Consider the following 22,581-nt stretch of genomic DNA (forward strand, 5'->3'; position numbering starts at 1 on the left):
ATTCTCTACATGTCATCACCCATTATGGCATACCCATGTTTCTGGGCTCGTGAAAGCGGATCCCGCTAGTAAAAGTGGGTATTTTTCATTCTGGTCATCATCTTTTCAGGGTCTCTGCCTGTCCCCCGCCTACAATGGCATCTCATTTCCCTCGTCTCTCTCCAACTTGGAAATCGTAGGGAGGAGGAGCAATTCAATCCCGCCCACCAAAAAAGGCTCGGCGATCCTTGGGAACTTCTAGTCAATGCCCACACATCACAGAATCAAAAATTTAAGTAAGAGATTACTGCTGTTAGAGAGGAAATTTCTGAGACCCTCCGAGCTCAGTTGCGATGAAACTTAAACGATGGCTGCTATTTTTATTTATTACATATTTCTCAAACATCTAACCCAAAATCTATTGCCTGTAATCCGTGAACTAAGGCAAAATCCATTTAAGAAAGTTGATAACAAAGATTAAAGTTATCTTGTCTGGAAAGCTAAAGATTTGCGGCAAACAGAGGAACTACGCATATTTGACTGGGAGGCTCTGACCTAGTATATTCAAGGTTGGCATAGCATGGCCTTCGAGGAATTTGACGAATCCTCACAATTCTCACGATAGGTGCAGTCCTTTTGGGCAGAGCTTCCGCAGAGCTTCCGTAAGCTTACCTCCGTATGCTTCAGGGCTTCCCATCTCCGTAGCAGCTCCGGCCCAAGAGTCGATTCGGCATCCAAGTCAAAGAATGTCGTTCTTCCACAGCATCTAAATTCAAACACCGGTTCATCAAAGTATCTCACAACTAAGATTAATTCGGTGGGATTTTGAAAAGGGCAGAGGTCGGATGACTCGGTCAGATAATGGCAATGCGGATCATAGTGCAAGCCTATTGATTGAATTTCCTTTATCTCAGGAAGTCCATAGATGGACTCCTCTTCTGTCAACGCGTTTCCTTCAGCGAAATCGAGAATGTCGTGTGCAGGGGGGAAATATATTGGCCTCAACTCGTTAAACGTAAAGAAAGGTTGGTAAATGGAGAGGGCTTTTTGGCGGGATTCCGAGCAGATATGCAATGCCACTGGAGGGAGTACGAACATACATCCCTGCGTGCCGGAAACCCCTACGTACCGGGAATAAAAACAGGTACTTTGGCTTTAAGTATTGTAAAATTGGGGCATACCTTAATATATCTTTTATGTTCGTTCAAGTTAGGTTCTATACTTCCGATTAAAAAAATTACGTTCGCGTCGTCGCTCTCACGCCTGATTTGTAAATAGTCTCCTGTTATAGCGTAACAGACTTCCTCTACTACAGCACCACCGAGCCCTCACGTTATCCCTAAAACGTTGAAAAGGTTCTTTGCCGCGTTTCTTAGGCCGTCGTACTCTGCGAGAGATTGTTAACTGCCCTGTAGCGGTTGTGGCGTACAGATTTATGCGAGATCGCCACACGTGTCGGTACCCACGTGCGGGGTAATGCATTGGGGATGTGCAGGTTGATATCTCCTCCATTTCGTTTACAACCTCATCGCTTTCATCAACACAAACATTCAAGGAAGTCTCTAAATACATCAAAAGGCCATCGATTATACGTCCCCTCACCTTCATTTCTCCAGCAGAATGATTTTACGCTCAGGGAAGATTATCAACCCGTTGATCATGCCTGCTGCAGCGACCGCGAACTCATTTAGATGCCCCCGTTGCAGCCTCCGGTTTTCAACGAAAAAGACCGCCCACAAGCATAATCAGAAGGAGCATCCAAAGTGCAGGCAATGTAACAAAAGATTTCTTAGTCTGGCAGGGCTGCAAAACCATCAACAAATTGCAGACCATTGCTATTGTCGCGAGTGTGATATTTACTTCCCAAGTCTTGAGAAGCACCTCACCCATGTACGAAGCATTACACATACGACTCCACATCACTGCTGCGACTGCGGTCGAGAGTACACCAACCAGGAAACCTTGAGCTACCATTGCTGCGACTGCGATAAAGTACTTCAAAAACAAAGGTTTTTACGAAAACACAGGGAGAAGCATATTCGCAGAGTCGGAGATCCGGTGTCGGGAATTTCTCGCAACCTCCCACACATGTGCAACGAGTGCGACGAGTCATTCCATCACAAGAAACAGCTGAGAGAGCATATGTCAAGCCATAGACCTCCTCGTAATATTCCTTGCCCAACCGGTGGAACATGCAACAAGAAGTTCGCGATACCATCTGCCCTCCTGAACCATCTTGAGAGCGGCTGCTGTAGCTCGGGAATGACTCGAGCCAAAATGCACCAACTCGTTTTCGCACACGATCCCAATCATTATATTACATCGGCTGAGGCATCTGAACATATATCTGCTAGGTACTACCTCCTCTAATCTTAAAGCATTGGGTTAAAGCTAATAATTACATTCACATCTCTCAGATTTGGTCAAGTATTAATTCGAAAGCCCACCTAATGACCAATCCACACCATTTCCTCTAGTTTCTGACGTTAACAGCCTCAGCGAGTGGTCCGCTGTTGGCTGCGGACCATCGAGTCTTACTGCTAGCGACAGCGACTGGTTAATCATCGGCGGGGCTGTCTTAACTCCTACTTACAGTGATAATGCGAGCGAATGGTCGTTCGTGAGCCAAGATTTCATACCCTTATCGTCGAATGCGTTTTCGTTTGATACGGATCTTGATGCCAGCTCACATAGAGGTACCATATCTCAGGAACGGCGCTGTCATCTCTGCGGGCCCAACCAAAAACCATTTCGCAGCGTGAGAGCGTACCAAGCGCATATAAACTCAGCAGCTCACGCTCCGAAAATCTTTCAATGCCCTTTGACATTCATTCCAAAGGTCAAACCATTAGACTCATCAAAAGCCAGGAATTTCTCGACTCTGGGTGGATTGACTCAGCATATGGAGAGCGGTCGTTGTGAAGGTGGGCTTGAGATGTATGGCAAAGCGGTCGCCTTCGTGGAGGAGCAATTAAAACTCCTAGGGTTTAGTAGTTTCATGCTATCTTCAAGTTAATATGTTATTGCCATTGGTGGAATCTTGATTCTATTCTAAGTGTTGCAACTATTATTGTAACTAGTTTGACTAGTAGATAACTTACCCGAATCCTCATTTGACCCAGCTACGGACATGAACTTCCTCTTCATTTCTTTTCTACGTTTTCTAATACCCAAGAAATTGGCGGCTGCGTGATGTTCTGGTTCTAGAAGCATTGCCACAATGTCGACATCTCGAGAGGATTTTTGAAAATGAGCCTTTAGAAGGCAGAGATAAGGTGGATGCGTGCTTGTTGTCCACGAATGCCGTCACCATGAACTGGGAAGTTTCACATAGTTTGGTTGCGAAAACATAAACTTTATTCACATCACGTCTCATTCACACCAAGCAGTTGCTACATATTGACTGCGAATTTCCATCTATAGATTGTGAGAAACCACTCGAATCTACTCCCCACCTACGTATGAAGTTCGTATCCTTCCATCCGACTAAATCATACTGAATGGCCCAGTATTGTATAGCCCTGCGCCGACAACTTCATCAACCGAAGCTGGGCGCTATCTGATCATTGATCAGATACATGTCCACGGCCGTCCTGTGGTATAGTACCGTACTACCGACTTTCTAGCCGGTAATTCCAGTGTGCGGATCCGATGGTCTTCATGAAAACAACTCTTCTCAGACGCCATCCTCCTCTTTACGTCGCTTCTCTGTGGTGTGGGACAGTGATTTTCAAGGTCTGACTAGGGGAAATATAGACATACCGGAAAGGAAAATGAATCGCAAGAGGAAGTAGATACAAATTTTCAAGACCTAACGCACTATCAGAGAAGTCCCTTCCAGAAATTTAGAAGAAGAGTCATCGCACGCAATCCAAAGTGTCACCTTGTAATGTCGTCAATTCAGACTAGAAATTGCCCGTTTTGTTCGTATACTCGTTCAAGCCCATGGCTCTTATATGCTTTCCTCAGAACCTCTTCCACTGCTTTTATCGCCACTTCCTCAACATCCTTATATACGTGTCCAAGGCCTAAGTGGTAATCATATCGGACAACCACGACATTACCTCTCCAGAATAATTGACCTGGAGATAGACAACCAACTATCCGCTCACAGCTTTTGTTCGTAGGCAGGGCTGGAGAAAAGGTGTAATATAAGCAGTATTGCCCACAAGCGGCAGGCTCCTCGGACTTGATAAAAGCTCGTCCTATTGGGTCACAATTTTTCCTTGTTCTCATGTCGACGTGGAAAGCTGTCATAGCCCTGTCCTGATAGGCATCCGAAAACCATGATTTGAGGTCAGGTATAGGATCGTAGAAATCTGCCATTCCACTATCCACCACATCTTCGTCGTCCTTCTCTTTAATATCATAGTCCACAATCCGGATGCTGGTTCCATCAGCAGGAAGGAGCAAGGCCTTGGCTGTTTGTGGCTCGCTCGTCATTGTGGGAAGTGTGTTGCAACCGTGATGTCTCTTCGCCAGTCGTTACTTGGACATGGGTCTTCTTCACGCTTTTCATCAATACAAGGGGCTTCGATTGGACAGTAAACTCACAAGAATCCTCCATACGCAGACTAGTGGCCTGAGCAAACTTCGTTCTCGTGAAGGACTTAGCGTGCAATCGAACGGCCCATTTATGATTTTCAGAGCTTCACTTCGCTGCTGGTGAAGTGTATTCAACGTCGATATTGCTGCTGTGTAGCAGTGGATTGAAGCAAAGCACAAATTGTATCACAAAATTGAAGAGCTAGAATCTGCCATCAAGCTGGTGAAGTTTTACGGTTCACTTCAGTCAGCAGCATCTGGAGCGGCTAAGCCTCAAGTAGAAGTCCACGTGATGATGTTTTGTCATCACTTATCACCAGAGATTTGCAAACAAGGCGTAAGAATTTGGCTTAGACCTGGTTTATAAGTTTAAAAGATGGTGCAAGCTCGGTAGTATAGCTGTAGTAGAGGAAGCTGGTTGCGCTATAATAGGAGACACTCTGTAAATCAGGCGTAAGGGCGATGACGCGAAGGCAATTTGTCAAAAATTAGATGCGGAATCTAATTTAAAAGAAAATATAAGAAATAAATTACCTAAGGTATCTATAGCGCAAACCAAATAATTTTCTATCTTCTCTAATGAGCATCAAGTCCTCAAACCTAAAAAGCCAATCTATCCCCCAGTACCCGTTATGTCTCTAGTCCGGAAGTCCTCAATTCTCACTTTTGGATTATCTCGTCCCCTCCGGCCTTCACAAAGTAGAGATTTGGTGCCTCGTTTTAAGAAGCTAGCCGGTATATATCTCTTTAGCCTAAAATAACTCTGATCTTAAACTTTTTTTTAGATTATAGGCCTTGGATTAAAAGAACGCTACTTACAACTTCTATTAAGCTAAGTAGCCAGGAAAGTCTATCTTTAACTAATTTTTTAAATATGTAATTAAAGAGTTTTCCGTTTCTCCGTTCCAAAACGTAAATATTATAGCCAAACTTGCTCTTTAGCTTATTTGCCTTTTCTATAAAGGTGATTTTCCTTCTCCGAAAATTATCTATTATACTTTTAGTCAAGCACTATTTAGATTATACCTTTTTCATACTTTAAAGAGACTTTAAATATTCCTTCCAAGGTATTATAAGCTATTTAATATAATAGTTCTTGAGCTCCCTTTATAGTGGCCTCTAATAATCCAATAAAGAATATTTCTATAACCTGTATATATTTTACCTCTTCTTAATATATTATATTGAATCTACAGAGTTTTGCCTTCGAGTCCACCTCCTTAATTTCGGTTAGTATTTAACTACGGGAGAGAAGAGCGAAATCTCACTAATACGATATTATAGCTAATATTAATAGTTATAGACTAAAGATAACTAAATCTTTTTGCCATTTTTAGAAAAGTACTAATACTATAATATTAAATAGTTATAGACTAAAGATAACTAAATCTTCTTACTATTTTCTAGGGCAGAACTAACTACAAAAGCATAATTCTGAAATTAAAAGTAAAGATTCGCAGATAGTTAGAAGCTTATATATTTAATACTAGGGTTATGGTTTAATAACGGCCATAGCTGAAATAGGACGAGACTTCTATTTTAAAGATAGAATTACAAAATATTTAAAGAGTAATCTTAATTAGCTATTTTAATTACTTGATCTCCTCAGCTACTAATACGACATACGGACTCACACAGAAATAAGAACTTTTGGAATAGCTTTAGTATTATTATCTCTCTAGTACTATTAACTATCTAGCCTTATTATCTCTCTAGCAGGCTCCTTAGGTAATAATCTTACGCGCTTTAAAAGATCCCGTATAAAGGCGCCCCTACCTTTAATTAATGCCATAAACAAGATATACTCCGAGATTATCTTAATATTAGTAGCTAGGTAAAAAGAAATTAACTTTTTTAATCTATTAATATTAGTTTTTAAATCTGGAATTAAACTATCCAAATACATATATTATATAAGATTAATAATTTTTTGAACCTTAAATATATTAAGGCAAAGCGTATTTAGTATTTAATATAACTTAAATAGAACTAATATTTTCAGATTATTAACTTTCTATTTTTCTATTAAAACATATAGGGAAACATAAGTAAGAAGAACTTTACTATTATTTTTAATTAAATTATTATTTATTAAGAACTTGTAAATATAAAGGTTAAATTAAGATTTAATAAAAAAATATTTAAGAGAATTAAATATTTTGGATATAGATATTAATGGCTCTAGACTAGACCTATATAAGTTAAGTAGGCTATTTTTGGATTTTTTCCTTTTCTTTAATTAAACTTTAAATAGCCATTTATTCTCGGGCTTTAGTACGGAGATACGGGATACGGGACAGGCTACGGAGGATCTCTATTTATTAAGTACTCGAGGCTCTTGCAATAATAATTTTGCCTCTATAATTACTTAAACTGTAAAGCTCTTCGAGATCGAATAATCTCCTATATAAGCAAACTAAATAAACCATATAAATATTTTTTTATTTATGTCTATTTACTTAAATTCGCTAGTTATACTTTTTGCTATTTTTTCCTATATAAATATAATTAATATAAGGAATTACTTTGTGAATATTACCTCGTAAACTATAATTATAACCTTATCGGGCCTAATAATAAACTTAAAAGAGCAAAAAATAAATATCCTATAAAAAAAAATATTAATTCATATAACTATAAAGGTTATAAGATAATAAATTATAAACCGTAAAAGATAAAATATATTCTTTAAACATGGCCGGTATATTGACTTTAAGCTAAAAATAGGTATTTTAATTATTTAATATCTGCCTTTAAGGAGTAAGTAGTAATAATTATTAGAGAACTATAAGTATTATAATTATAGTACATTAATCTATTAACTTGCCTCCTTATGGGAAGCTCTAAAGCCTTAGCTTATTAGTATATATACTTACTATTATTGCTATAAAATAAAGTAAAAGTATTTGCTACTAATCTAATTTTAGATATAGAAGGCTAAAACCTTTTACTTTAGATTAGTAATCTCTAGACTTTTATTCTAGCTATAATTAATTACTACTATATTACTCCCCTATTTTCCTGAACCAAAAACCTTCCTCTTACTATATATGAACTTCTTATATACTTTGAATCTTATACTATAATTAACCTAGCTAGTAGACACCGCTATTAGCTAGGGCAAATAATCTAAGCTATGAATTCTAGAACTAGGAAGATTATAAAAGCTATGAAAAGCATATATATATTTTCTTAATATATATATTCTTTTTATATATAATAGCCCTATCCAAAACTTAGTAAAATACTAATTTAGATCTATATAGGATAAGTTAAGCGGCGAGAATAGCTTTACTCTTAAGATAAATAGAGCTATAATATATCCTTACCAAAAATAATACTAGGAATATATAATAGGGACACCTATAAAAGGACTTCGTAATTGGCCCTACTAGCTCTATTTGTCGTTTTGTATTAAATAGGATATAGTATATCCTATTAGGTATTAATATATGAGTATAGCTAATTCTCTAGTAATAGTATTATATAACAGGTATACAAGGCATTAGTACTACTTATTTCTATTAAATGAGTCGATATAGTCTTTACTAATCTTAATTACTAATTTATTTCAATAGTATTTGAAATTTTTACTTCTATTAAGTTATTTCAAACTCTTATTAATATTAATAATTAAATATGGATTTAGCCTCAAGCTTTCTCTTATAACATATTTAATATAAGCCTCTTAATACTTTTTATAATAAAATTCGAGTTTTATTCTTTAAGCCTCTCTTAATACCTAATAACTTAAGTAGTTACCTAGATTGCATTTTAGGTTTATGTCTTAATTCCTTATACCTAATACTAAAATATATATCTTTAAATAACTTTAAGCTAAAATATATAATATTTCGTACTAAATGCCCTATAAAATAAAGTAGAAGTTAAGTTAATAACATTTAATATAAATAGTTTAATTTTAAACTAGAGTTAATATCCTTAAATATATTTCATACTATTATTAGGTTTATATAAGGCAACTATAAAGTAATTAGTTATATATAGAAAAGCTTAGAAAATACAAAAACAATTATTATTAATAGGATACTCATTACTATTAAAAAGAACCTAGCTACTACTTTAAACTACCTTTAGTCTTTTATTATAGATAAGGTCTAGATTAATACCATTTATATTAATTAAAACAATATTAATAAATATAATACTTAGATCCTAAGGATAAAAAATATCTTAAGCTAATTATTAATAGTAATAGTATAGCTTAAAGATAATAAAATAAATAATATAGGCCTAAACTTCTAGGTTAAGATTTCGTTTAATAACCTTTGCCTTTATAATATAATTTTAGAGGTCTATAATAGGCAAATATTAAAAACAGCTTTGGGAATTAATATAAAGACATAAAAATCTAATTATAACTATAATAAGCTAGAGGGCTTACCCTTATTAAGGGATGTTTTGTATTTTAATAATAAGTAGTAGGCTAACTTAAATAACGAGAATAAATTTAGACCCTTATATTTTCGTAATCTTATTACTATAATACTCTTTTACTTTTATAGAAATCCGTACTAAACTTATCTATAGATAATTCAAGAATTAGCCATTTGCCCGATCCGTTTAATCCTTAACTAAGGCAATTTAAACATGCCTTTTAAAGTAGTTTTAATATTTATAAATATTTTTTATAATAAAATTTTCGATAGTAATATCTTAGATTCTTATAGGGGGACTAGGATTTCACCTTATCTATAATTACTAAACTCTATTAAGTAATGGCAGAAGTCGGGGGTCTTATCTAATAAGAAAAATAGGCTAAAGGATATAATAATAGACAACTTATATTACTTAGTAGGATCTATATAATATACTCTTTTTTATAATAAAGTATTCGGATTACTTGGCTTATTGCCTTAAATTATATTTAGTAAAATTATAATTAATTATAAATAAAATAAAATAAAACTTTTATTTAAATTTACTGCGGTAATTTTTATTATAAATAAGAATAATAGAAATTTGAAGAGAGCAGAAAACGTAAAGATATAAAGCATAATAGTTAATTTTATATATACCTTATAGGATTTACTAGAGAAAGAGAAAAGTCTTATTATAAAAAAAAAAATCTCTAAAAACACGCGAATTCTCTTTAAAAAGGCCATTATTATAATTAGTAAATCAGTTAGTAATAAATGGCTTTAAATATTTATTTATTAGTAAGTTAAAGCTTTTAGCAAAAATTAGTAGTAAGACTTTCTATTTATATATAATATTTATTTATATAAAAATATTATTAAGTAATATCTCGGGATTTTTCAAATAAACTTTCTTTTTACTAAAACTATTAAAGATAAAGAAATAATTTTCCTAAAAACATATTATATTAACTACGTTTATAATAATAATATATAGAAAAACTAGAACAAAAAGATAAATTAATATATAATATATATTTTAAAAAACATTAATAAAAACAAAAAGATTATAATAATTTACCTAAGCCCTCTTAAAAACTACTAAGCCCGGTAAAAGGCTTTTTAGAAAAAATTCGACTTTATATATTTGTATTATCTTTACTTCTTACTATTAGAGTAAAGCTAGGAAAGTAATAGGAGATTAAAGGAGATTTACTACTTAAATAATATTATTAACTAACTTAATATAAAAAGGATTTTAATATTTTTACTTTAAACCCTCTGCTATTTTAATTAATAGATATGTCTTTATAATAAATAAAAATAAAAGGACATTAATTTTATATAGACTTTTATTAATACCGCTTAGCTCATTATTACTAATAGTAATTTGGTAAAAGGACGCGTTTTTATAGAGAAAGTAGCGTTTATTTAGAAAATAACCTTTAATAGTAATAGTATATAAGCTATTAAATATAGAGCTCTAATATAAAACCTTTCGAGATATAAGCTATTTAGAGTTTTAATAAAGTAAAAGATAAAAGTAAATAAAGCCCTTTAAAAACTTAAATTAAGTAATTTTAAAGACTGGCTTTAGAGAAAAGAGAAGCTAAAAGCCCTAGAATAGCTAGCGAATTTGCGAAGTCATATAATATTTCCCGGATTTATTAATCTTTTAGACAAAAATAACGTTAACCTGGAGTTTTATAAAAGAAATAATACAGGTATATACCGACCGTAATACTATTAATGCTTTTTTAGTAAGATTATAAATTTTATTTTGTTATTTTGTCTATAAATAGAGATTAAGAATATTAATAGTATAATAATTCCGCTATATTTTTATATTAATAGCCAAGATAATGAATTAGTACTAAAATAAATTTAAAAGAGGTATATGGTTACTATTCTTTATATAGAGCATTATATATTTAAGTTCTATAAGCTTAGTATTTGCTATAAGGATCTTTAGATAATTAAGGTATTATAAAATTACTAATTTATAGTTTAATTTATATTTGTTAATTAAACGGGATATTATATAGGTCTTTCTACTATTACTAGACAAGTTATTAGTATTAAATAACTAGGTCTAATAGTTTTTAATAAAACTTAATAGTATTAAAATATGTTATAAATATAATAAAAAAGTAATATTTCTATAATAATATAATAAATGCTTATCTTTTTAATATTATAATAAGGTAAGACTACTATTAAAAATCTTTTTTATATTATATTAACTCGAATACTAATATAAATATAATAAAGCCTACTAAGTAACTAGCTAGAATAAAAAAGGTTATAAAATTAATTACAAGTTTTTTAAAAATTCCGATTTGCAAGGGATATTTATTCTTAAATAGGACGAATTTGAAAGTTATATTCGATTTCCTCTATATATTATAAAGGAATTTTAAAATAGTCTAGTTTTAATTATTTAGAAAAAGAGCTTAAAGAGAATTCGGCGCAATTTCATTTCCTAATATTTATAGCTATAGTCTTATTTCTCTTTTATAAAAATGCTAGTTATTTATTTAATTATAAATAGTTTACTTACTATTTATTATTCTTTTCCCCTTATTTTACTAAAGCAATTTTTTCTTTTTTATATATTTAAAAAAACGCTTTTTAATATTTTTTAGTAATATATTCTTTAAGAGAAAATAAATAGTTTATTATATAAATATTAATACTAATTATATATTTTAAGTAAGTAATTACTTTTACTTATTATCTTTATTATAAATAGTAATTATAATATATAGTCCCTAAATTTATATATAGTATATTAATTATATTTATAAATAATTAAAGTTATATTAATACTATTAAGATTCTTTAATTTATAAGTCTTTTTAATTAAAGTTTTTTTATTTTTTTATTTTCTTATTCTTTCTTTTTTTTCTTTTCCCTTTATTATTATATTTAATATTTATATTATCTATTAATACCAAAAAGTAATTTATTTAAGTTAATTTTAATATACTTTTAATATTAAGCCTAATATAATTAAAAATTATTTATTATTTTAAGTTATATTTTATTAAAAACCCTTTATTCTAGTTATTATTTTTAAGGACTTTTATATCGGTTACCTATAAAGGTATTAGAGCCGATTTTATATTTATGGTTTAATTATATAATAAAGGGCCTAAATTAATCCCCTTTAACTTAAGGTAATAAAAAGTTATATTTAAACCTTTAATTATCTTAAAGTCTTAGCCAAAAAAAGGGTTTAATTAGATAGTAAAAGGCCCGAATTAACCTTTTTGAGTTTGAATAAAAAGCTAAATTTGGACCCCTTTTAAATCTAAAAATAAACTATAATCTATAAGTCTTTTTATAGTACTACTTATTTTTATAATATATAATTTTGTTTAGTTTTTGTTTTTTTATAAGATTAGATAAAGGTTTTACGATTTCTGGAATTATAAACCCTTTATTAGCTTTTAATTAATATTTACTTTTATGTTTTTACCTTAGAGTAAAAAGACATATATTTAAAAATAATAATAATTACTTTTACTTTTATATATTTTGTTTTAGTTAATATTTAAATAATATAAATAATTAAAAAAAAGCCTAAAATCTTATTAATATAATTATATTTACGTTTTTTTATTTAATTATAATATATATATAACTTTATAAACCTTTTCTTATAACTTTTAAATAATATTATTAGTAAAAAGCTCTTATATTATAAAGATTTAATCTCCAAATTACGTATATATTAGTATATATTTTTACTCGGGCTAGATTTCTGCTCTCTAAGCGATTTCTTTATTAATATATACCACGTTTATTATTAAACTTATAAAACTATAATATGTATCTTTTATAGCTTTTATAATATTACTTTTAAAATAAATATCTTCGGATATTATAACTTATAGGACCCTATAGATCTTAAGAGAATAATCTTAGGACTATAGATATTATAGGAGAATTCTCCTAGATTCTTATAGATCTTAAGAGAATGCTCCTAAGTCCGTGGATATTATAGGAGAATTCTTATAAGAGCTTTAGAATTTTGGGAGAAATTACTTCTAGATATAGTTTGCTAGAAGCTAATATATAGAAGTAGAGGAGGGCCAGGAAAGGCCTGACTAGTTTAGAGACAGAGAATAACTATAAAGGCTATTAGTATAGGTATAACTATAATAAGTAGAAGAAGAAAGTAATTCTATATAGGAATGGCTTATTTTCTAAAAGCAAGAAAATAGGAATACTTGTATTTATAGTTATATACTATATAGCCGCTATAAGGGCAGCTGGGATAGCCTATAAACTAATTAATTAATTAATTAATTAATCTAGTTATGTCTAGAAATATTAGTATTCTAGAAGAAAGATTCTAGAAGAAATTGGATTCTAGAAAAAAGTTTCAAGAATTCTTCTACTTCTAGAATACTCTTAGTTCTTGAATTTTATAGCTTCCTGAATTATCCTTCTTCTAGCCCCTATATGCTTCTATAAACTTTCTTCTATATATACTTACCTTCTTGAATTTTTCTTCTAGTAGCCTTTTCCTTCCGGATATAATTATTTACTTAGAAAATTTCTCTAAAGATTTTTCTTCTATTAAAATAAAATTAAGTCAATATTCCGACCTTTTAGGTCAGATTATTAATACTAAAAATATTTTTAATAAAATAGATTTAAGTTAATATTTTAATTTTTTTTTATTAGATTATTAAATATTTAAAATATTTTAGCCTAAAATATAAAATTAATAATATTCTAACCTTTTTAGCCAGATTATTAATATTAAAAATATTTTGGCCTAAAATTAAAAATTCCGTTCTACTAGTACTTCCTAATATCTACTAAATATACGCTAGTATTAAATAGCCAAATTTTACTCTTTTCCTAATACTAGCGTTTATTAAGCGCTAGTAAAACGGATATGCTAATATTAGGGAGCTAATTTCTACTCTCTTTTTAATACCGGTACTTCTTAAGCACTATTATAATAAATAAGCTAGTATTAAAGAGCCGAATCTTACTCTATTCTCAAATAGATATACTAGCGCCTTGGGACCTAATTTGGCCCCTTAAGTATAGGACGAGTAACCCTAGAATTATACCAAAATTATAGTATAATAAATTACTTAATAAAATAAGCTTTTCGAAATTTTATTTTTAGATTTAAAGTATTATAATTATAACTATATTAGTTTAAAATAATATATCTTAAAATAGTTATATTTAAAGTAAAATACTTTAATATACTATAAGATTATATATATATCTTATTTATACTTTAAGCTAAAGTAGTCCGAATTATAATAATATAATTCGGAGTATTTTAGTTTAAAGTATACGAATTCAGCCTAATATAACTTTAAGTAAACTAAAAATCTATATTAAAAGCCAAATTACTCTAGCTAAAGGTTATTTAAAAGGCTAAATATTAAGGGGTTCATTTTAATAAAAACTATCTAAAAATCGAAATAACTCTTATATATTTTTATTTTTATATATTATTTGGTTTTTATATACTACTTGGTTTCTATATACTATTTGGTTTCTATATAGTTCTTAGTTTCTATACTATATTTATTCTATCCTATAAATATAGGTAACCCGCCTTATTTTTATATTACTTTATTATAATATCTTTATAAAATAACTAATAATAAATATTCTATCTTAAATATCCCTAATAAATTTACTTTTTAAGATAGTATAATAATAATCTTTTTAGGGCCGGGTATGCAAATTCCTAGATATTATTTATTAGTTATAAATTTAATCTATAATTTATATATATTATTTTTATTATTACTAGCTACTAAAACTTATAGTCTATTAACTAGTATATAATAATTTTATCTTACTAGTAAATAAATAAAGTTACCTTAAACCCAGAATATTTCTTTAATTAATATATTTTCCTAATTAATATTTTTTTTCTTTTTACCTTATTATTACTTAATATAATATTTATAGAAACTATTATAGAAATAAATAAATATTATTTTATATATAAAATAAAAACCTTACTATATAGTTTAATATATATAAATAAAATAATTCTCTTAAAGTTAATAGTATTATTAATATTATTTAAATAATTATAATTGCGGATTATTTATTTTTAGATAATACTATCTAAATATTAACTCCTGGCCCACTATTAATAATTATTATAATCAGAAGTATTATTTTAATAGTAATAACTACTAATATCTATATTAAGTAAGGCTTAAAGAATTACGAGACCAGACTGAGATCACGTGAATACATAATATAAAAGTTAGTTTTGGTACTAAAAAACTTATTAGTACTATAATCTAATTAGTATTAAGAAGCTAATAATACTATTAAACTACTAGTATAAACTACTTACTAGTATTATAGAAATATTTATACTTAATATCAAGAAGCTAATAATACTATTAAACTACTAGTATAAGCCACTTACTAATACTATAAAACCTTTTATACTCCGGAATAGTTAGTATAAATACGTAACTAGTATAAAGAAATAATTAATGCCAAAAAACTATTAATATCCTAAAATTATAAATATAAATAAGATATTAATATTATAAAACTAATATTAAAAAAAATAGTTAATATAAATAAATAATTAATATAAAAAAACCATGGCGAGAATCTGCTTATATAATAATAAAATAAATTTATTATATAAACTTAAAATATAATTAATAATTTTTAGCTATATATATAATATTTTACTTACGGGCTCCTGGGACTAGTTAAAGCCCCGGAATTATAATGTGTTCTGGAATTACTATTCCCAGGACTTTTTATAGTTTTAAAAGTAAGTGTCCTGAGATCTTTATAGGCCCTGGAAGCTTCCGGGGCCCTAAAAGTAAGCTAGGAAAAGGTTAAAATTATAATAAATCCTAAATATAAAGTTAACTTAATATAAGAAATAATAGCTATATTATCTAATCTTAATTAATCTCTCTTATTATAATATGTCTTACTTATAACTATTTCGCTAATCCAGGATATATATAGTTATTATACTAAATTAAAAGCATAAAATAATAATATTAAAGCCTAGTAAATACTAGTATATAATATTCTTTATAGTCTTAAATTAATCTGAATAGGCCTTAAGCTTAATATTAATAGCCTATAAAACTAGCTCTACTTTAAAATAGCCTTTTATTTTCACGTATTTGCTAGGGCCCTATCTAATTTGGTCTTTCCCTAAAGAAATTTAATAAAAACAAGTAAATAATTTCATAATTATATAACTAGCTATAAGTTTACTAAGGAAATATACTATAAAAATAGTATATTAACTTAAAAAGAGTAAAAAAAAAACAAAAAAAAAAAACAAATATAAGCTTTATAATTATATACTCTTGGGTATATTATTTAAATACTAAAAAATGGTTTCGTGAATACTCTTTATATAATTCTAAAAATGCTACTTATATTATAATCCTATTTAATAAACTTTATATTAAAGCCAATTTCCTTTTTTAATATAAGCCAAATACTTCTACTTAAAGTATTTTATTAAGTTTCTCAGACTAATAAACTTGTAAATACACTTTTTAAATAGTAAACTTTACTCCCTTAAATAAAGAAAATAAATAATAGTTCTTTTTTTAATAAATACTAATAATATAACATTATTTAACGTTTACTTCTCGGCCTAAATAGCTATTAGCTAAAAGCTAATCTCTTTTAATAATATTAAACTTTTCCGTTATATTAATAATCTTTTATATAATATGGCAATAACTTTCCTTTTCTGGAAGTAATAATAGGTAGTAACTATATTAATAGCTATATTACGGTAATAGAACTTTTCTTTAATAATTATACCCGGAAGTATTATTATTATCTCGGCTAAATACTTTTAAAGTAAAAATATTTTATTATTTTAGTTTAAGGTAATCTTTATGTTTTGGCTAAGTTTAAGCCTAAAGAGTTACTACTTAATTTCGTTAACTAAATATTTCAAATCCTAATATTTTTAAATATACTTAAAAAGCATAGCTCTTAGCTACTACCTAATATTAAAAATTACCTGGCCAATAATCCGGTATCTTGGCTATTATATTACTATACCCTAAAAATGACACTTCTACTTTTTCTGCTTTATAATAAGATAATAAATAACAAGATTTTAATTAATAGATAGAAATTTTTTGGGCGTGAGTTCTTATAGTTAGTTAGGATTAATTTAATAAGTTATCTAATAGACCGCCCGTATTAGGTTATACTAAGGTTTATAGCCGGAAATAATAACTCGCATATTAATAGTAATTATTTACTAAAGGTAATACTTAATAAAAGTATTAATTTTGGTATATTATATTATTATATTTTAAAGTATATTACTTACGTTACCTATTAGTCTATAGTTAATATATTATATTATAAATAAAAAAGTAAAGTTACGAAAAGAGAAATAAATAATATATATTACTCTAGTTAAAAATATTGCCTATACTATATTAGAAGAAGTATAAACGCGTGATCTATAGAAATCTAATAAGTATACCAAGTTATTTTATTTACTTTAAAAAAGTTATATATAATAATAGCTAGTTAGGCAAGATCTCCTAGCTATATAATATCCTAGTAAACTTACGAAAAACAGGAATATTAATTATCTTTAGCTTTAAATATAAAAACAACTATTTATAGCTAGACAGAATATCTAGTTTACTAATTCTTTTAGCTAATATAAGATTTAGGGCCAAAAACGTATTATTAGCAAAAATGAAACCTAAAAAGGTAATATGTGAACTAAAAATCAAAAACAAATTAAAAATAATCTTAAGAAATATAAATGTATTTTTAGCTTTATATAAGTCGCATGTTTTGGCTAAAATAAGCAAGGAAGGAAAAGAAGATAAGACTTAAAATTAAACTTATACTTTTTTTATACTAAAATATTTTTTTATAAACTTATACGTAAACTTAATTAGAATCTAATAAGGCCCGCTACTAAGGTCCCAAAGTAAGTTAACCGCAATATTACTATAATAAAGCTTTAAAAGCACTAAAGGTTAGTTTGCGAAAAATATAACTAATTAATAAAAAAAGCAAATTTGAATTTATTACTAATTATATATATATTTCTGTTTTATTATAATTAAGTTAATCTATAGAATGCCTATAAGATCCTTAATATATATTATAATATTATTGTACTTTTTTATTAATAAATAATATTTCTTTATTAGCTTCTTAAGGACCTATAATAAATATTTATTAGCTCTCATTTATAATAATTCAATTTAAATTAAGCAAACAGATAAAAAATGCTATTTACTTAATATATATAACGGTTTATCTTTCCCTTAATCTTCTCTTTAGTTACTCGTTTATATATAAGCCAAAAGACTTTTTAGTATATCTCGAGTATATTAGCCAATTAAATACCTATAAGCTTCTTCTTATCCTTCTCCTAATATTAATTTAATATCTATTCAAAAAAGGCCTTAAAAATACGGCAAAAGACAGCCTATATTATTTAAGCAAAATTCTTTTGTATATATTTATAATATTTATAAAAAGTATTAGATTAGTAAATTTAATAATAAAAGATAATAAATAAATAAAAAATATACTTACTAATGAAAATTTCCCTTAATTATATCCAAAAGAAAAAAGCTACTATTACTATAATCCTTATTTTTATTTTTAAATTTATTTAAATTATTCTTTTAGTTAAAGTAATATTTTGGTAAATAAACGTTTTTTTCTTTAGTAAACCACTTTAGATCTGGCAGGTTTGTCTTATTATCTCTATTTATATTAATATTAACGTTTATTAGCTTAGTCTTAGTATTAATTTCCTTTTACTTATCTTTTATATTAAAAAAGCTTTTAATATCTAATTTATTACTATTAAAAAAAGCAAAGTTTAGTATTAGTTATTAGTAATAATATATATTAACTAAATTAATTAAAAAAAAAATAGCGAGAGTAATTAAAAGTAAAGAAGTAAAGCAGAAGATATGAGAAGAAGCCTGCTACCCAAATAATAGCGGCGGCTAGCGGAGGAATAGGAGAGAGGTAAAGCGAGGGATAGTAATAGTTAAGTATAAAAGGTTTAGAAGAAAGAAGATAGAGGAGAGAGAGAGAGGGAGGATAAACAAAGATATAGGATAGCCGCTATCTTGGTAGGCAGCTATTTTCTGCTCCCCTTTTCTTAGTAAATATTAAACAAGGATAATATAAGAGAAGTAGTTTTCCGAATAATAACTTAACCTACTCGCTTTTTTTCGTATTTTTATAACAGGGGTCCCTACCGCCTTGCCGCCTTGGCCATAAGATACGCAAGTACTAGGGCAGTGCAAGATTTTGGCAAGTCAACTACGGAAAACAGTAACTAAACCGGCCGAAAATAATAGCCAATTTGCCGTCTAGTTATTAAATAAAGTATAAAATTAGCTATTTATATATTACTATAATATTAATTCTATTATATATACTAATATTTAAAGATTTAGTAATTAGAATATTTAATAATAGAAGAAAGAAATAGCTAGCTATTATATATATTTATTAATATTTATTTATATAATAACTATTACTAAAAGCTATATATTATTATATTATAATTATCTAAAAGCTTCCTAATTTAGTTTTTATCTTTATATCTCTAATTACTAAAAATAATAACTATTTATATCTAGCTTCTTAGCTAAATTACTATTATAATTAAAGCTATTTCTATTAAAAATTAATAGTAATCCGGAAATAATATTATTATTTCCGATTCTAATATAGCTTTCTAGTATTTATAGAACTAGGCTTTTATTTAAGGCTTTACTTTTATTATTAAATTAAAGAATAAGATTCGAATTTAATAGAAATATATCTTTTATAAAAAGAAAACTCGAAATATTTATTAAATTATAAAAACTAATTAATAGTATATTAGTATATTTATTTATAAAACTAGTTATTTTATTTATTACTATATTAGTAAATAAAAAAAACAAGAAAATTAATAAATCTTCTATTATAATAAGTATTTAAAATATAATTATTCTTATTCTATTAATTTCTTCTTATTATTATTATATTACTATTATTAATCTAGATATTTTAAAGCTAAATATATTACTAAAACCTATTAGGAAATTATTAGTTTTAAAATATTATTAAATATTCTTTAAAAAATAGAGTTTAAGATTAAGTAAAAAGAGTTTTATAACTTAATATATAAATAAAATAAGATAAAGCTATTAAATTAAAAAAAGCTTATATAATTATTATTTACCTTAATAATTAAATCTATTATATTCTTATTAATAAGATATATATATTTAATAACTTTAGAAATAAAACAAATTATATTATTTAATATATTATATAATATATTCTCGAATAAATTCGCTTTAATTATTAATTTATTTCGGGATTTCTACTTAAAACTAATACTATCTTTAATAAAAAATACTAATATCTTTTATTTTATAACTTTATAGAAATTAATAATTATAGAAAGAGCTATTATATTATATAATTATTTACTATTAGTAAAAAAGCCTGTATTTTTAAGAAAATTAAAAAGATATAGAAGTAATTTATTTTTTATAACTATTTAGAGCTAATAGTTTTAACTAGAGACTTTATTACTGAATTAGTAATATTTATTATTTAATTAGCTATTAAAAAAAAGTACTTAAAGCTAGAGAGAATTATACTATAAAAAGTAAAGAAAAAGTAAATAATTTTAGTAATAATTTTAATAATATTAGAGAAATTAGTAGAAATTATAAAGTTATTACTAGAAGTTCTTAATTATAATTATATAAGGCTGACTTTTAAAAAATTATTATAGATTATATTACTAATATTAAGAAATTAATTCTATTATTAAATAGTAATATTATAGTATTTTAGTATTATTAAAAGTATATAGTTAATATAATTAAGGCTAGACTAATTAGAAAAGATTACTTAAAAGTATTATATAATATTATACTAAATCTAATCTGGAATTAAATAAAAGTATCTAATATTAAAACTCTAGAAATAGTATAATAAGCTCTTTTTAATTATATATATTTTATAAAATTTATTTATTTAATAAATTATTATAAACTTAAAAAGCCTTTATTTTACTTTATTTATATATTAAAATATTCGAATTTAGATATTAATTTAACTTAAAGAAATAAGAAATAGTACTATATTAGTTCTAGCTAACTAAATAAAAGTATTTCTATTAGCTATATTATTATTAAAAAGCTAAACTCTTTATTTAAGAAATATAATAATTTACTTAATAAGAATTATTTAATATATCTTTAATTAATTAATAAGTTATTTTTCTATTAATATTTTTAGAAGCTTATATATTATTATTTTAGACTTATTATAGAGAAATATTATTTTATAAAAATAATATTAAATTACCTAAAATAAAAGTATTATTTTATAATATATATAGAATTATATATAACTTAAAGATATATAATAAATCTCGGATATTATAGGTATTAATTAAAGAAATTAGTAGCCTTTTAATATTATAACTAACTATTATTTATATTATAAATATTAGACTTATAAATTATTAATTATATATATATTATTAGAATCTTCTATTTAGAGAAAGCTTTTTTAAATCTTATAAAAGAAATAAAGATTAGTTTTATACTAAATTTAATATTATAATTTATTAATTTATTAATTTATTTTATTATCTTATTACTTACTAATAAATATTTTATAAACTAATCTTTCTATTTTTTTAAAAAAAAATAGTTTAATAAATAATTATATCTCGAAATCTATAAAATATATAAAATATATAATTTCTTATTAAAGTTATTTCTATAGAAAAAGTTAACTAGATTAATTCTAATATAGATAATAATAAAGATTTATTTAATAGTTTTAATAAGGCCTTTTAAAAGCCTCTAAAAGCTAGTAATAATAATAGAAATAATTCTAGTAAAATTAAAATATTGAGATTAATATCTAAGTTATTATTATTACGATTCCCAGATACCTTGCCAGATACCAGATGCCTTCTAGATATATATAATACGGCCGCCTTACTAGAGAAATATACTTGGAATATACTAGAGATATTTAGAAGGCTAGCCCCTTTAGGACTAGTATACTATAAAATACATATACTTCCTTACAACCTCTTATATTCTAGTTTTCCCTTCCTTAGCTTTGAATCGTCTTTATAAGGGACCTTCTACCTTGCTTTCCAAGCCCTGAATACCATATCCGTAATAGTATTCAAAGCTTACTTTCTTTAATCCTATAGAGGATTTCAAATAAACTAATTCAGAACCATTAGAAATATAGGTACTACCAAGACGACGGAACCTCAGAAACTCGAGTAATAGACTCTAGAATAATAAAAGTGAAAAGCTTTAGAACCCTTAAAGAAATTAGATATTTATACTTTTATAAATATATACTAGTAGTATATTAGAAACCCTCCCGAAAACCCGAAAAATCGAAGAACCTCGAATAAAGGCTACTCTTTAACCAAGTCCTAGAATAATAGATACCTATAGGCCAGTAACCTAACTACTACCCCCAAGTCCTATCCTATAACCTTATAGGCCCTATATATATACTGGTAACGAGACTGCCAGGGAGAATATAATAGAGGAAAAGTATAATAGGTTAATTTCCCAGGATACTATATAACCAGGAACTATATTAACTTCTACTAAGGCTTCCGGTA

General features: G+C 26.9%; 2 protein-coding genes across 2 annotated transcripts; one reads left to right on the plus strand and one right to left on the minus strand.

Annotated features, from left to right (window-relative positions):
- Window positions 1–1,638: 1,638 nt before the first annotated feature.
- Window positions 1,639–2,995, plus strand: K444DRAFT_568948 (uncharacterized protein; the record flags this gene model as incomplete). Its single annotated transcript, XM_024877218.1, has 2 exons — window positions 1,639–2,183; window positions 2,422–2,995. The coding sequence occupies 2 exons, from the start codon at window positions 1,639–1,641 to the stop codon at window positions 2,993–2,995; spliced, it is 1,119 nt and encodes a 372-aa protein (XP_024731927.1).
- A 745-nt stretch (window positions 2,996–3,740) lies between these two features.
- K444DRAFT_617457 (uncharacterized protein) lies at window positions 3,741–4,603 on the minus strand (the record flags this gene model as incomplete). The annotated part of the gene is made up of 3 exons (XM_024881132.1): window positions 4,534–4,603; window positions 3,846–4,483; window positions 3,741–3,790 (listed from the first exon to the last, which is right to left on the minus strand). A coding segment is annotated over exon 2 (538 nt), but the record flags the coding sequence as incomplete, so codon positions are not given.
- Between the last annotated feature and the right edge of the window lie 17,978 nt (window positions 4,604–22,581).

Source organism: Hyaloscypha bicolor (assembly GCF_002865645.1).
Source record: "Hyaloscypha bicolor E unplaced genomic scaffold K444scaffold_126, whole genome shotgun sequence".
NCBI classification, from domain to species: Eukaryota; Fungi; Ascomycota; class Leotiomycetes; order Helotiales; family Hyaloscyphaceae; genus Hyaloscypha; species Hyaloscypha bicolor.